Raw genomic sequence first — 15,046 nt, 5'->3', positions numbered from 1 at the left:
CACTACAGGATTCCGGGAACCACCAGAAACTAACTCCCAACAGCTAAGATATCCCAATGGGTAGAGGCCAGCATAAAAGCTCAATGAACAAAAGACAGAGCAATATGACATCTCCAGAACCCAGTTATCCAGGGGCAAGAGGCCTGGACACCCAAGTTTAATTGAAATTCAAGAAGATGACTTAACATCTATGCTCATGAAGAAGATAACAGAAGGAAAAAAAATGTGTAAAGACCTGGAGGAAGATAGACTCAAACAGATTATGGCCATGCATAAAGAAATACAGGAAGTTGCAGCCAAACAGTTTGTGGACTTTAGAGAGGAAATACTTAAATCACTGAAACAAATAAAAGGAACAGAGGATTGTTCAAACAAACAGCTGAATGAATTGAAGGAAAAACAGGAAAATACACAGTCAGATAAGTGAAGGAAATCAACAAAATGGCTCAAGGTCTGAAGATAGAACAGAAAAAATTAAAAAAAAAAAGGAGGAAATTATGGACAGAAAGAAATTAGGGAAGAGAATAGAAACTACAGAGGTAAGCATAACCAACAGACTACAAGAGATGGAAGAAAGAATCTCAGGTGTAGAAGATACAATGGAAGAAATCAATGTATCTGTCAAAGAAAATGTTAAATCTGAAAAATTTCTGACACACACCGTCCAAGAAATTCAAGACAACATAAAAAGACAAAACCTAAGAATAATAGGAATCTAGGAAAAAGAAGATTCCCTCCTCCAAGGCCCAGAAAATATTTTCAACAAAATCATTGAAGCAATTTGACCAACTTAAAGGAGAGGCCAATAAGAATACAAGAGGCCTACAGAACAACTAATAAATTAGACCAGAAAAAAATGCCCTCCCGCTACATAATAATCAAAACAGTTTGTATACCAAAGAAAGAAAAAATATTAAAAGCTGCAAGGGGAAAATGCCAAGTAACATATAATGGCAAACCCATCAGAATCACACCTGACTTCTCAGCTGAGACTATGAAAGCCAGAAGGGCCTGGACAGATATCATGACAGACCTAAGAGAACACAGATGTCAGCCCAGACTACTATAACCAGCAATACTCTCATAGACGGAGAAAACAAGATATTCAATGACAAATACAACTTTCAACAATACCTACACACAAATCCAGCATTACAGAAAACACTAGAAGGAAAAATACAATTCAAGAAACCTACCTATTTTCAAGAAAACACAGGAAATAATTAACCTCACTACAGTTAAACGAAAAGCAACCAAGCACACAAACATATGACCACAGCCAACATCAAAATCACAGGATCTAACAGCCACTGGTCATTAATTTCTCTCAACATCAATGGACTCAATTCTCCAATAATAAGACACAGACTAACAGAATTGATGCACTAACAAGACTCAGCAACCTGTTGCATACAAGAAAGATACCTAAGTCACAAAGATAGACATTACCTGAGGGTAAAGGGCTGGAAGACTGCTTTCCAAGTAAATGGACCCAAGAAGCAAGCAGGAGTAGCCATTCTAATATCTGATAAAATATACTTTCTTCCAAAATTAATCAAAAGAGATGGAGAAGGACACTTCATACTCATCAAGGGAAAATTCCACCAGGAAGACATCACAATCCTGAATATCTATGCCCCTAATACAAGGGCACCCACATTTGTAAAAGATACATTGATAAAACCTAAACCACACATAGATCTCCACACATTAATAGTGGGAGACTTCAACACCCCACTCTCAACAAAGGACAGGTCAAGAAAACAGAAATTAAACAAAGAAACAATGTCTCTAACAGAGGCCATGAATCAAATGGACCTAACAGACACTTACAGAACCTTAAACCCAAACACAAAATATTTACCTTCTTCTCAGCACCTCATGGAACCTTCTCCAAAATAGACCATATAGTTGGTCACAAAGCAAGCCTCAACAGATACAAGAAGATTGAAATAATCCCTTGTATCCTGTCTGATCACCATGGAATAAAGCTGGACATCAACAACAACAGAAATAGCAAAAAGCCTACATACACATGGAAACTGAACAACTTGATACTCAATGACAGCTGGGTCAGGGAAGAAACAAAGAAAGAAATTAAAGTCTTCCTAGAATTCAATGAAAATGAAGGCACAACATATCCACACTTATGCGACACAATGAAAGGAGTGCTGAGAGGAAATTCGTAGGACTAAGTGCCTTCAAGAAGAAATTCAAGACAACTCATTCAAAGAACTTAATGTCTCACCTACAAATCATAGAAAAAGAAGAAGTAGACACACCAAAAAGGAGTAGACGGCTGGAAATAATCAAACTCAGGGCTGAAATCAATCAATTAGAAACAAATAAAACAATTCAAAGAATCAATGAAACCAAGAGCTGGTTGTTTGTGAAAATCAACAAGATCGACAAACCCTTAGCCAAGCTAACTAAAAGACAGAGAGACACCATCCAAATCATTAAAATCAGAAATGAAAAGGAGGACATAACTATAGACACTGTGGAAATCCAAACAGTCATTAGGGCTTATATACTTCAAAAGTGTATATGCCACAAAATTTGAAAATCTAAATGCAATGGATACTTTTCTTGATCAATTCCAACTACCAAAGCTTAATTAAGACCAGGTAAATCAATAAATTAGTCCCATATATACCAAGGATATAGAAGCTGTCATTGAGAGTTTCTCATCCAAAAAAAGCCCAGGACCAGATGGTTTCAGCACAGAATTCTACCAGACCTTCAAAGAAGAGTTAACTCCAGTTCTCTTCAAACTGTTCCACAAAATAGAAACAGAAAGAACACTACCCAACTCATTCTATGAAGCCACAGTCACCTTGGTACCTAAACCTCACAAAGACCAAAAAAAAGAGAGAATTTCAGGCCAATCTCCATTATGAACATTGATGCAAAAATACTCAACAAGATACTTGCAAACTGAATACAAGAACACATCAAAGATATCATCCACTATGACCAAGTAGGCTTCATCCCAGGTATGCAGGGGTGGTCCAATATATGGAAATCCATCAATGTGATCCACCAAAATATGAAACTGAAAGAAAAAAAACCACATATAACCTCCTTAGATGCTTAAAAATCATTTGACAAAATTCAACATCCATTCATATTTAAAGTATTGGAGAGAATCAGAGATACAAGGCACATATCTAAACCTAGTAAAGGCAATATACAGCAAGCCTAGAGCCAACATCAAGCTAAACAGAGAGAAACTTAAAGCAATCCCAATGAAATCAGGGACAAGGCAAGGCTGCCACTCTCTCCATATCTCTTTAACATAGTTTTGGAAGTCCTTGACAGAGCAATAAGACAGTTGAAGGAGATCAAGGGAATACAAATTGGAAAAGAAGAAGTCAAAGTATCACTATTTGCAGATGATATGATAGTATACCTGAGTGACCCCCGAAATTCTACCAGGGAACTCCTATAGCTGATAAACACCTTCAGCAAAGTGGCCATATACAAAATTAACTCAAAAAAATCAGTAGCCCTCTTGTATACAAAAGACAAAAGGGCTGAGAAAGAAATTATGGAAACAACACCCTTCACTATAGCCACAAATGACATAAAGTACCTTGGTGTAACCCTAACCAAGCATGTCAAAGATCTGTATGAAAAAAATTTCATGTCTCTGAAGAAAGAATTAGAAGAAGACATCAGAAAATGGAAAGATCTCCCATGCTCATGGCTTGGCAGGATTAACATAGTAAAAATGGCCATTTTACCAAAAGCAATCTACAGATTCAATGCAATTCCCATCAAATTACCAACACAATTCTTTACAGACCTTGAAAGAAAAATTCTCAACTTCATATGGAATAACAAGGAACCCAGAATTGCTAAAACAATCCTCTACAATAAAAGATCTTCTGGAGGTATCTCCATCCCTGATCTCAAGCTGTACTATAGAGCAACAGTCAGAAAAACTGCATGGTACTGGCATAGAAACACAATGGTGGATCAAGGGAACAAAACTGAAGACTCAGAAATAATCCCAGACACTTATGGACAACTGATCTTTGACAAAGATGACAAAACCATACAATGGAAAAAATATAGCATCTTCAACAAATGGTGCTGGTCTAAGTGGATGTTTTCATGTAGAAAAATGCAAATAGATTTATACTTGTCACCCAGCACAAAATTAAAGTCCAAGTGAATCAAAAACCTCAACATGAAATGAGACACATTAAATGGGTTAGAAGAAAAAGTGTGGAAGACCCTAGAACTCATTAACAGAGGAGACAATTTGCTGAACAGAACACCAACAACATGGGCTCTAAGAGCAACAATCAATAAATGGGACCTCATGAAACTGAAAGGCTTCTGTAAAGCAAAGGACACTGTCATCAAAACAAAATGACTGCCTACAGATTGGGAAAGAATCTTCACCAACTCTTTACCTGACAGATGGCTAATATCCAGTATATATAAAGAACTAAAAAAGCTGAAAAGCAACAAACCAATTAATCCAATTAAAGAATGGGGAACAGAGCTAAACAGAATTCTCTGTAGAGGAATATTGAATGGCAGAGAAACTCTTATAGAAATGCTCAACCTCATTACCCATCAGCAGAATGCAAATCAAAATGACCCTGAGATTTCAAATTACATCTATCAGAATGGCCATGATTAAAAACTCAAGTGAAAACACATTCTGGAGGGGTTCAGAAGAAAGGCAAACCTCCTCCACTGCTGGTGGGAATGTAGACTTGTACACACACTCTGGAAATCCATCTGGTGCTTTGTCAGACAAACAGAAATAGCGCTTCCTCATATCCAGCCATAGCACTCCTAGGCATATATCCAAAAGAGGATCAAGTACACAATAAGAACATATGTTCAATCATGTTTTTAGCACCTTTATTCGTAACAGCCAGAAGCTGGAAACAACCCAGATGTCCCTCAACTGAAGAATGGATACCGAAATTGTGGTACATCTACACAATGGAATATTACTCAGCAATGAAAAATAAAGAAATTATGAAATTTGCAGTTAAATGGTGGGAACTGGAAAGGATCATCCTGAATTATCTGTCCCAGAAGCAGAAAGACACACAGGGTATATACTCATTTATATTGACATATAATATAGGATAAACCTACTAAAATCTGTACATATAAAGAAGCTAATCAGGAGGGAGGATTCTGACTAAAATGCTCAATCCCCAACCTAAAAGGCAAAGAGGATGGACATCAGAAGAAGAAGAAAACAGGAAACAAGTTAGGAGTCTGCCACAGAGGGCCTATGAAAGGCTCTGCCCTGCACACTATCAAAGCAGATGCTAAGACTTATGGCTAACTGTTGGGCAGAGAGCATGGAATCTTATGAAAGAAGTGGAAAATAGTAAGATCTGGAGAGGACAGGAGGTCCCCAAGGAGAGCAACAGAACCAGAGAATTTGAACAGAGGTGTCTTTCCAGATACTCATACTCCAACCAAGTACCATGCAAGGAGATAAACTAGAACAACTGCACAGATGTAGCCCATGGCAGTTCAGTGTCCAAGTGGGTTCCATAGTAATCATTAGAGGAACTGTCTCTGACATGAACTGATTGGCCTGCTCTTTGATTACCTTCTCCTGAGCGGGGAGTAGCCTTACCAGGCCAGAGAAGATGACAATGCAGCCACTCCTGATGAGATCTGATAGACTAAGATCAGAAGGAAGGAGAGGGGGACCTCCCCTATCAGTGGATTTGAGGTGGTGCATGCATAAAGAAGGGGGAGAGAAGGTGGAATTAGGAGGGGAGGAGGGTGGAGTACATGGGGGGGGATACAAAGTGAATAAAGTGTAATTAATAAAAGTTTAAAAAAAAGAGTGTGTACTAAGAGTGTGTCTGTATTTCAGCCAGATCGCACAGAACTAGGTCTTCGCATGTGATCTCCTGCCAGAGTAGCCATGTTGCTAGATTAAAATTCCCCTTCAGCTGGGTGACTTTTATGTGTGATTTATACTGAGTTTCACAGTTTAACTTCATAAGAAACACCACCTAGAAAGTCATAGTGAAGAGTTTAAGTTAGCCTGGGTATAGTTAGCCTGAGAATAACTCCATTATAAAATAAAGAGCCATCTTGACTGGGAGCTGAATTCAGGTACCAAGAAATATCACAAAATGTGCACCTGGCAGAAAACAAAGTTAACTCTCCCAGCACCATCTCTAGGAAATATCATAGAATAAATACTTCATAGAAATTAGAGACAATCTCCCTGGCAATAATCAAGGGAAATCGGTTGATAATCTGGTGGGAAATTCTCCCCAATGTTTCAGATATAGATTAAAAGAATAGCCATTGTGATCATATGTCTTAGGCAATTGTTCCTCAGAGAGGCATATACCTTAGGTAATTGTGATTCAGAAAAGGTCACCTCACCCATCTAACTTTTACCTAATCCTGTAACATCAAGGCATATGCCCCCCGTTTGCTGTCATAGAAACATGTGCTTCCCTGTTTGCTGTCATGAAAACTCCCTGATCACAGACTTTCCCTAAAAAACCTTGCTCACTCAGGGCTCCAGGTCCCACTTCTCTACTGGTGCATCAGTGAGACTCGGTCTTGAGTTTGATTGCTCTCATAATAAAGCTCTCTTGCTATTGTATCGAGTTGTCTCCTGGGGGCTCTGAGGATCTCCTGAACCCGGCATTACATTTGGGGTCTGGTCCAGGGTGCCTCAGGACCTCTAGGACTCCAGACCCAGAGAACTTAATCCCATGGGTAAATGTCTTTTGTGTTGTCTGCCTGCTTTAAGTGTTTGTTTCTGTTCATTGATCTGAAAAGCCTCGATGTGTTGTAGAGGTGTCCAAAAGTGGACAAGAGAGACCTGTTGAGGTCCAGGGCTGCAGGGGTCAAAAAGACATTTTTGGCCTTGTCAGTTTTTGCCTCCCTGGAAATCTTGGGATAGGGAAACCAGAGTGAGGATTGGTTTTCATAGAGTTTCTGGGACTTCTGTGGCAGAGAAGTACAGGAAATGCCAGGTTTTTGGTTTTACTTTGTTTCCGTGTTGGATTAATTTTCTTTTTCTTGGTGTTGTGGCAGGAGTTACTTTTGTATTTTTGTGATTAATTGCTTGTGGTCTTGCAGTTGCCTTTGAAGCCATAGCTCTTCTTGCTTTAGTGATTTTAGATATTAGCCCAGGTATAGGTTGTGTGTTGTTGCCTTTAGTTTGGTTTTTGTCTGGGATGGCTGGTTCTTTTTTGTGTATATGTGATTTACTATTTTTTGAAATTGCTCTCCTTACTTCTTTTGCTTTATCCTGAATTTTCTTGATGAAAAGACTGGCTGATGATATGGGACAGAATACTTCCAAACCCCTTGACTTGGTTCTGACACATTTTGGAGAAGTTAAGAATAGAATTCACGGTCTTTCAGTTGATGTGAGGAGAGGAAAAATGATGACTTTTTGCAGCTCAGAATGGCCCACCTTTAATGTGGGCTGGCCACCAGAAGGAACTTTCCACCTTCCCACCATCCTTGCAGTGGAAAATGGTGTTTTTCAGCAAAAATGTGGGCACCCAGACCAATTGCCATATATTGTAGTCTGGAAAGACCTAATGATTCATCCACCTTCATGGATTAAGCCCTTTCTGACACCCACTAACAATCCTCCTTCCACAGACTAAACAAAACCAGAGGCCACTGCCTTGGCACCCTCACACCCCCTTTACTCTCTTTTTCAGGATGAGACTCCCATGGAAATAATTTTTCCAACCCCTCCTCCTCCCACTCCTCAGCGAGCTCCAGCCCTTTATCCAGGTTCTGGATCAGCACCAAAAACCCAGAGCCCCTTGGCAGCCTCTCCCTCGGGGAACCAGATGACTGGAGAACTCAGAATCCAAGTTCTCTGACAATTCTAGGGATTTGATTGATCTCATTGAAACTGTTCTTTTCACCCACCAGCCCACCTGGGATGATTTCAGCAGCTTTTTAAAGTTTTGTCTGCCATAGAGGAGTGCGGACATATTATATCAGAAATGCACAAAAATGTCCCAGACACTACAGGAGTTGAAACCACAGATGAAGGCCATACTGATGATTACTTTCCCTACAAGAGGCTCTTAAAGTGTCCACAGCAGCTTCTCAGGTAAGAAAGTTGCAAGCCTCCATGGTCATAAAATAGTATTCAACAGGGAGCAAGATGTTCCTCCCTTGAAATTAATGCTAAAGGGAGTAAAAATTAGTTTTATAGTTTTGTCTGTTTGTTTTAAATATATGTTTACTATGTTCTATGTATATTTTGATGTCTGATTATTGATTATTAAATATATTAAGACTTTATATAATTTTGGTCCTGTATTAAAAACAAGGTTAATAAAAATAATACTGTTTAAAACTACATTTATATAAAATATTAAAACTGCACCTCCATGTGTTTGATTACAAGAACTTTTCTTACTGGCAGCCAACATCAAAATAATATACTTGGTATTGATTTTAAAAGTACTGAATTGTTTGCATTGATAAAATCTGGTTTTGACTTTTAAAATTATGATTATATTTTGTGACTTCATTTCTAAAAGGGTACCTGATTTTGATATTGCAAAAACGAGTTTTAAAAAGTTATGTTTCAGGTTATGAAATATTTTAAAGTTTATCAGGTATTTTAGACAATGACAGTGGGCATTCTAACAGAGAACTTGAAACAATTTCTCAGTCCTTTGGGGGAAGACAAAAGACTTTGGCATTTATTTTGTTAGTTTTACCAAGTGAAACCAAGCCATATGATTTGAACCAATTAAGAAAATTGTAGGGGCGGCCAAGATGGCGGCACTGGGAGGACTCTCATTCTGAACAGCAGCACAGCAGGATCGGCACAGTGACCAGCAAGCAGAACTCGCAGCCATAAAACACACGTGATTGTGTTCCTCAGATGAGAGGATACCCCACGGTGGGGGGGTTCAATCAGCTTTAACTCACCTGGGTAAACCACAGAAGAGACCCTGGTCCTACCAGGTGCTTGGTCGCCAGTCCAGAGCAAAACTCAAGCATGATCTGGTCACTGTTCCAGACTGAACTGTGGGCCCACACATCACAGACTGAATTTTCCAGTTGAGAGATAACCCCACGGAGCAGGAAACAATTGGGACCGACCTTGGGTCACCCAGACATTCCCTGGAAAAGACTCAGGTTCCACGGGCTCCCCTGGAGCCAGCCAGAGCCAGAGCCAGGGACCCAGGCGCGTGCATAGAACCCTACCTGCGCACCTGATTCGCTGCCTCAGATAGAACTGTGGGCCCCAGGGCACCAGAGACTCAATTTCACCATTGGGTGCAAATCCACAGGGAGGGAAATGGCTGGACTGATCTCAGAGCACTCAGCTGATACCACGACCCTGAAAAGGTCTTGGGAAAATTACCCACTTTAGGTAGACGCCCAGGCTCCCAAAGGCCAGAAAAGCAGAGCCACGGGTGGGCATCTGTGCTGGTGGGTTCTACTCGCCGCCACCCCAGACAGAATGGCAGTCCCCAAAGCAAAGCCTGGGTGTCCCTGGCAGGAGGAAATCCCCAGCCGGGGGGATCATCAGGTCTAACGCTCAGGACACCCAGCACCAAAAGACTTTCTGGATTCACGCAGGCTCTAGGCTCTAGCTTTCTACTGCAGGCAGGAGTGCTGTGCTCAGCCACCATTATTGAGTACCCCTAGGGCACTGGGGCACACAGATGCATCCTCAGACCTACAAAAGCCAGAGAGCCATTACAGCAGCCCTCAGATACTGTGCCAAGGATCAACCAGTTACCCCTAGCTAGACTGACAAAACTGTGGGAAACCGTGGTCCTTCAAAAGGGCTGCACCCACAGTGTCCAGACCAGAGCAGTGCCTGCAGCCGACATCCCAGACAGGGACACACAGCTTCTGGTCCAGACTGAGGCACCCAGCCTCCAGACCAAAGCGGCGCCCCCAGGCGCCAACTCAACCCAGGTGCACATTCTCCAGGCCCAGAGCGGAGCACTCAGCCTCTGGCCCAGAGACTTGCTGGGCGCCCCTCTTACTTTCCCGGACAGAACTGTGTGCCCCAGGATAACAGACTGAGTTTCCCTGTTGGGAGAAAACCCCACAGCTAGGGAATCAGCAGGTTCTTCAAGAGGACTGTACCTGGAAAACTGTAACAATAGCAGCAGCTCACTAAATTTATAACGGGAAACCCAGCAGTGGGGCAGCTGTCTTGAGCACTTATATGGGTAAGAGGAGAGCCCCCCTGCCCAACAAAGACCTCAGCTACTACTCAGGGCTATACACCTGAAGTGAGCAGTGGCAATTCCTGAGAAACACTGGCCATACAGTGACCATAACCAAAAAGTAGAGGAGGACTCCTTCAGGAAAATCATCTTCATGCCAAGGGGATTCTCCCTACATCAGGACTCCAGGAAGCACAGAAACTAACAGCCAACACCTAGTACAGCCCAATGGGTAGAGGTCAGCGTAAAAGCTCAACCAACAAAAGACAGAGCAATACGGCATCTCCAGAACCCAGCCATCCAGGGGCGAGCAGCCCTGGACAACCCAGCATAATAGAAAATCAAGAAGATGACCTTACATCTATGCTGATGAAGAGGATAATAGAGGAAACAAATAAAATACGAAAAGAATTATAGGAAGATAAAACCAAACAGATCATGGCTATCCATAAAGAAAGGGAGGAAGTTAAAGACAAGCAGATTATGGCCATCCATGAAGAAATATGGGAAGATGCAGCCAAACAGTTTGCAGCCTTCAGAGAAGAAATAATTAAATCACTGAAAGAAGTAAAAGAAACAGAGTTGAAGGAACTAAAAGAAAAAGAGGAAAATACAATCAGACAGGTGAAGGAAGTAAACAAAACAAATCAAGACCTGAAGATAGAACTGGAAATATTAAAGAAAACACAAATGGAGGAAATAATGGAGAGGAAGAATTTAGGGAAGAAAACAGGAACTACAGAGGTAAGCATAAACAACAGACTACAAGAGATGGAAGAAAGAATCTCAGGTGTAGAAGATAAAATGGAACAAATCGATGTATCTGTCAAAGAAAATGTTAAATCCAAAAAATTCTTGACACAGACCGTCCAAGAAATCAAAGATAATATGAAAAGACAAAACCTAAGAATAATAGGAATAGAGGAAAAAGAAGACTGCCTTCTCCAATGACCAGAAAATATTTTCAACAAAATCATGGAAGAAAATTTCCCCAAGTTAAAGGAGAAGCCAATAAGAATACATGAGGCCTACAGAACATCCAACAAATTTGACCAGAAAAGAAAATCCTTCCGCAAGGGAAGGATTGCAAGGGAAAAAAATAAAGAGTTTAAGTTAGCCTGGATATACTTTTCCTGAGTATAACTCCATTTTTGAAATAAAGAGCCATCTTAACCTGAAGCTGAATTCAGGTACCTGGAAATATCACAAAATGTGCACCTGGCAGAAAACAAAGTTAACTCTCCTAGCAACAGCTTTCAGGAAATATCACAGAATAAATACTTCATAGAAAATAGAGACAATCTCCCTGGCAATAATCAATGAGAATTGGTTGAGAATCAGGTGGGAAAATTCTCCCCATGTTTCAGATATAGATTAAAAGAATAGCCATTGTGATCATAAGTCTTAGGCAATTGTGCCTAAGAGAAGCATATGCCTTAGGCAATTGTGATTCAGAGGTCACCTCAGCCCTCTAACTTTTACCTAATTCTGTAATGTCAAGGCATATGCCCCCCATTTGCTGTCATAGAAATATGTGCCCCCCCGTTTGTTCTCATGGAAACCCCCTGATCACAGACTTTCCCTTTAAAAACCCTGCTCACTCAGGGCTCAAGGTCCCACTTCTCTACTGCTGCATCAGTGAGACTTGCTTCCGGAGTTTGAGTGTTCTCTTAATAAAGCTCTCTTGCTATTGCATTGTTTTGTCTCTGAGGTTCCCATGAACTTGGCATTACAATAGCACTGGAGCTGAGAGGAGGCTGAGAGCTTTTTAAAATTAAATTCTGTTGCTTTTGGGGAAGGTTCTAATATAGCCCAGGCTGGCCTTACTTCAGTTTAGCCAAGGCTGGCAGGCCTGAAGATTGCTAAAAGGCTGAACACAGGCTGGGATGCAACCTGGATCTCAAAGGTGTGAGGGGCCACCTGGGAATGAGAAACAACTGTGATTATTTGAATTGAAGCCATGCTCAGAGAGCTCTTGAAGGGCGGGGTGAACTGTTCTGAGAAGCAACCAGCTGTAAACTATCTACAACCCTCTGTAAACTATAGAGCAGAGCGATCTGATTTTCAGGTATAAAAACCCTGTGCTATGCATGTTCAGGGTCGTCTCCTGTCTTTGGAGGGGCGACCCTATCTCAATAGCAATAAAACCTCTTGCTTTGGCATCGAGCTGTGGTCTGTGAGAGTTCCTGGGAAGGGTGCCATCCTGAACTCCTGAGCAGTGACACTCCAGGTCTTACAGATGAACTCCTCTGCTTGCTCTGAGGACCTGAGATTAACATGAGGACTATGGGGATTGGGAAAGGAGGAGGGAGGGACCCATATGGGGGGGATACAAATTAAATAAAGTATAATGAAGAAAGAAGTTTTAAAAAGATGAGGACTATGAGAAAACCCTCATTATTCAAGAAAATCTATCATGTTTTAAAACTTGAAAAATCATATTTTTACTTTTTTTCATTTTTAAAATTCTATTTTAATTTAGTAGTTTTATTTATTTTTATTTTGTGTGCATGAATGCATTCCTGGTGCCTGCAGGACCAGAAACCATGAGATCCTCTTGAACTGGAGTTACTAACAGTTGTGAGCCTTCATCTAGAGGCTGGGAATTGAACTTTGGTCCTCTGCAAGGACAGCCAGTGTTCTTAACTCCTGAACCATCTCTCCATCCCCATTGTTCACTTTATTATTTCAGGGAAAATATACTTCATTGCTTGGTTAAGGTAACTGAACACATCTTTATTATGGTAAAACACACACAACACAAGAATTTCCCATCTTCAGCATACTGCTTGGCGTTGATTACATTTTTACAGTCTGCCTCCACCCAGCAAGTCGCCCATGGCCTTCCCTCCTGAGCTGAGGATGAGAGTCTGCTTTTGTTTCCACTCCTAGAAAGTTTCCAAGCTCTTCATGCTCCCAGTAGTCCACACAGAATTCGTTCTGACTAGACTCTCATTGCAGTCAGTACAGTGGCTTCATGCCAATCTGTGTGGGACCATGTGCAGAATCTCCTTCTCTTTTAAAGCTGGAGTAACACTCCAGTGCAGAGAAGCTGAACTCTGTTTATCCATCATCAGGACTGCGTTTTATACATAGATTCTATGTCTGTCTTTGTCTCTGTCTCTCTGTGTCTCTGTCTCTCACTCTGAGTGTGTGTGTGTGTGTGTGTGTGTGTGTGTGTGTATGCTAAGTGATTTGAACATTTCTGGATACTTGATAATTATAATAATAACTATTTATAAACCTCGTTTGGCAAAACAGAGATAGCTGAGGGATTTGAATAAATGAAGACTATCATAAGCTGTCACGTATTATAAATTGCTGTGGATAATCCAGACCCTAACAAGACAGTCACTTTATGTCTCCCCAAAAGACACACTGGGAAGTACAAAAGACTCATGTATCTGGCATGTGGTTTGTCTTTTATGTGTAGCATCCACACATCTCATAAGAAATAGGTTTAACAACAGCAAAAAGACAACTCTGTAATTTCATTTAACCTGAAGCTCATGTAAACTACATTACAATTCATAGCTCTAATGCCAGAATACTGGCTTATCTTAAGGAATCTTACCTATACCTGAGTAATATGATGTTTACCATCCTTCCATACAATGGATCTAAAAATGTTACTTATGTGCTTTTCAGTACTGAGAACCAAAAATGGGCTGACTGTGGCATAGCCATGGACTGTGAGAATATGGACACAAAACAAAATCAGATCATCATCTATACTTCTTAGGTAGGAGATGACGCTGTCCAAGGTGTACATCACCATAAAGAAACTCATGAGGCACAGGATGGTCCGTGTGGCTCTTTGTTCTGCAGATGGTCTGAGGGAAAGGCTGGCACTGTGGAGAAGCTGGGACTGGTTCTTATGTCTGCATAGGAAAATCACCATGTACCCACTGGAGAGGGTCATAAGACCTACAAAGATGACATCCCTGGAGGTCAACAATATAAAAAATGTGTGATGGACAGAGTAGCTCATGGGCACAATACAGCAAGATTGACTGAGGTATGTAAAACCAGATGAGGTCAGATTAGGCGTTGCAGTTATGTATGTTATAAGGGGACTGCTAATGGATGAATAAAAGATACTCAGGAAAAGAAGGCAACCTAGCATGTGGTGTGGAGATTTACATTTGAATTTTGCTAGACGGGAACTTCTGGGACTGAGGGTGATGGCCTGGAGGATGCTGAGCAGGCTAGTGGCACAAAGAGAGAGGCTCCTAAAAGACCTGTACAAGAACATAACAAATTTGCATGTGGAGTCACTCCATCTCTTCCCTGGCATAAAAATGTCTGAAGCTACTAAACTCACGACTAGCAGCATCAGTATGTGGATTAGGGCCAAGAGACTGATGGGCAGATCAGTGAGTCTGGGCCTCTGCCCACGAATAAACATGAGGATGTGGAAGAGAAGAAGGAAGCTGTTGCCTGAGAGCCCAATCCCAGCTCCAGCATAAATGGTGTTTCTTACCTTGGTGTTACCTGACAGTTTGTTGATTTTGTTCATTTTAAGGCTGAAAGAAGCAGGTAGCAATTGTGAGGGGAGAACAGCAAGAAGATTCCTTATCACCAGTCTAGCCTTGATCATCAGCTGCAGACAATGGCAGCTCCACTCTCCTTAGAAAGATGTTTATTTCACAGCTCTGCCTTATACCCCTTAAGATTGCCTTCATCTCAAAGTGCCCAGAAGGGATGCCCACTCTCTCCATTGTTCTGACACTTATATGCCCCATCCAGATAGAAGCTTTCTCCCACATTACAATTGTCATGTGTCAAGAAAATATTTCTTTTCCTACTGTTTCCTATTTGAGGTTTCCTGAGGCAAAAGCAATGTCTTACTT

General features: G+C 41.1%; 1 protein-coding gene across 1 annotated transcript; it reads right to left on the bottom strand.

Moving 5' to 3' along the window:
• Positions 1-13,767: 13,767 nt before the first annotated feature.
• LOC132654086 (vomeronasal type-1 receptor 54-like) lies at positions 13,768-14,712 on the bottom strand. The gene has a single exon (XM_060383353.1). The coding sequence runs from the start codon at positions 14,710-14,712 to the stop codon at positions 13,768-13,770; it is 945 nt and encodes a 314-aa protein (XP_060239336.1).
• Between the last annotated feature and the right edge of the window lie 334 nt (positions 14,713-15,046).

This window comes from Meriones unguiculatus, chromosome 5, assembly GCF_030254825.1.
Source record: "Meriones unguiculatus strain TT.TT164.6M chromosome 5, Bangor_MerUng_6.1, whole genome shotgun sequence".
Classification (NCBI taxonomy): domain Eukaryota; kingdom Metazoa; phylum Chordata; class Mammalia; order Rodentia; family Muridae; genus Meriones; species Meriones unguiculatus.
This window is presented reverse-complemented; position numbering and strand designations above follow the sequence as displayed.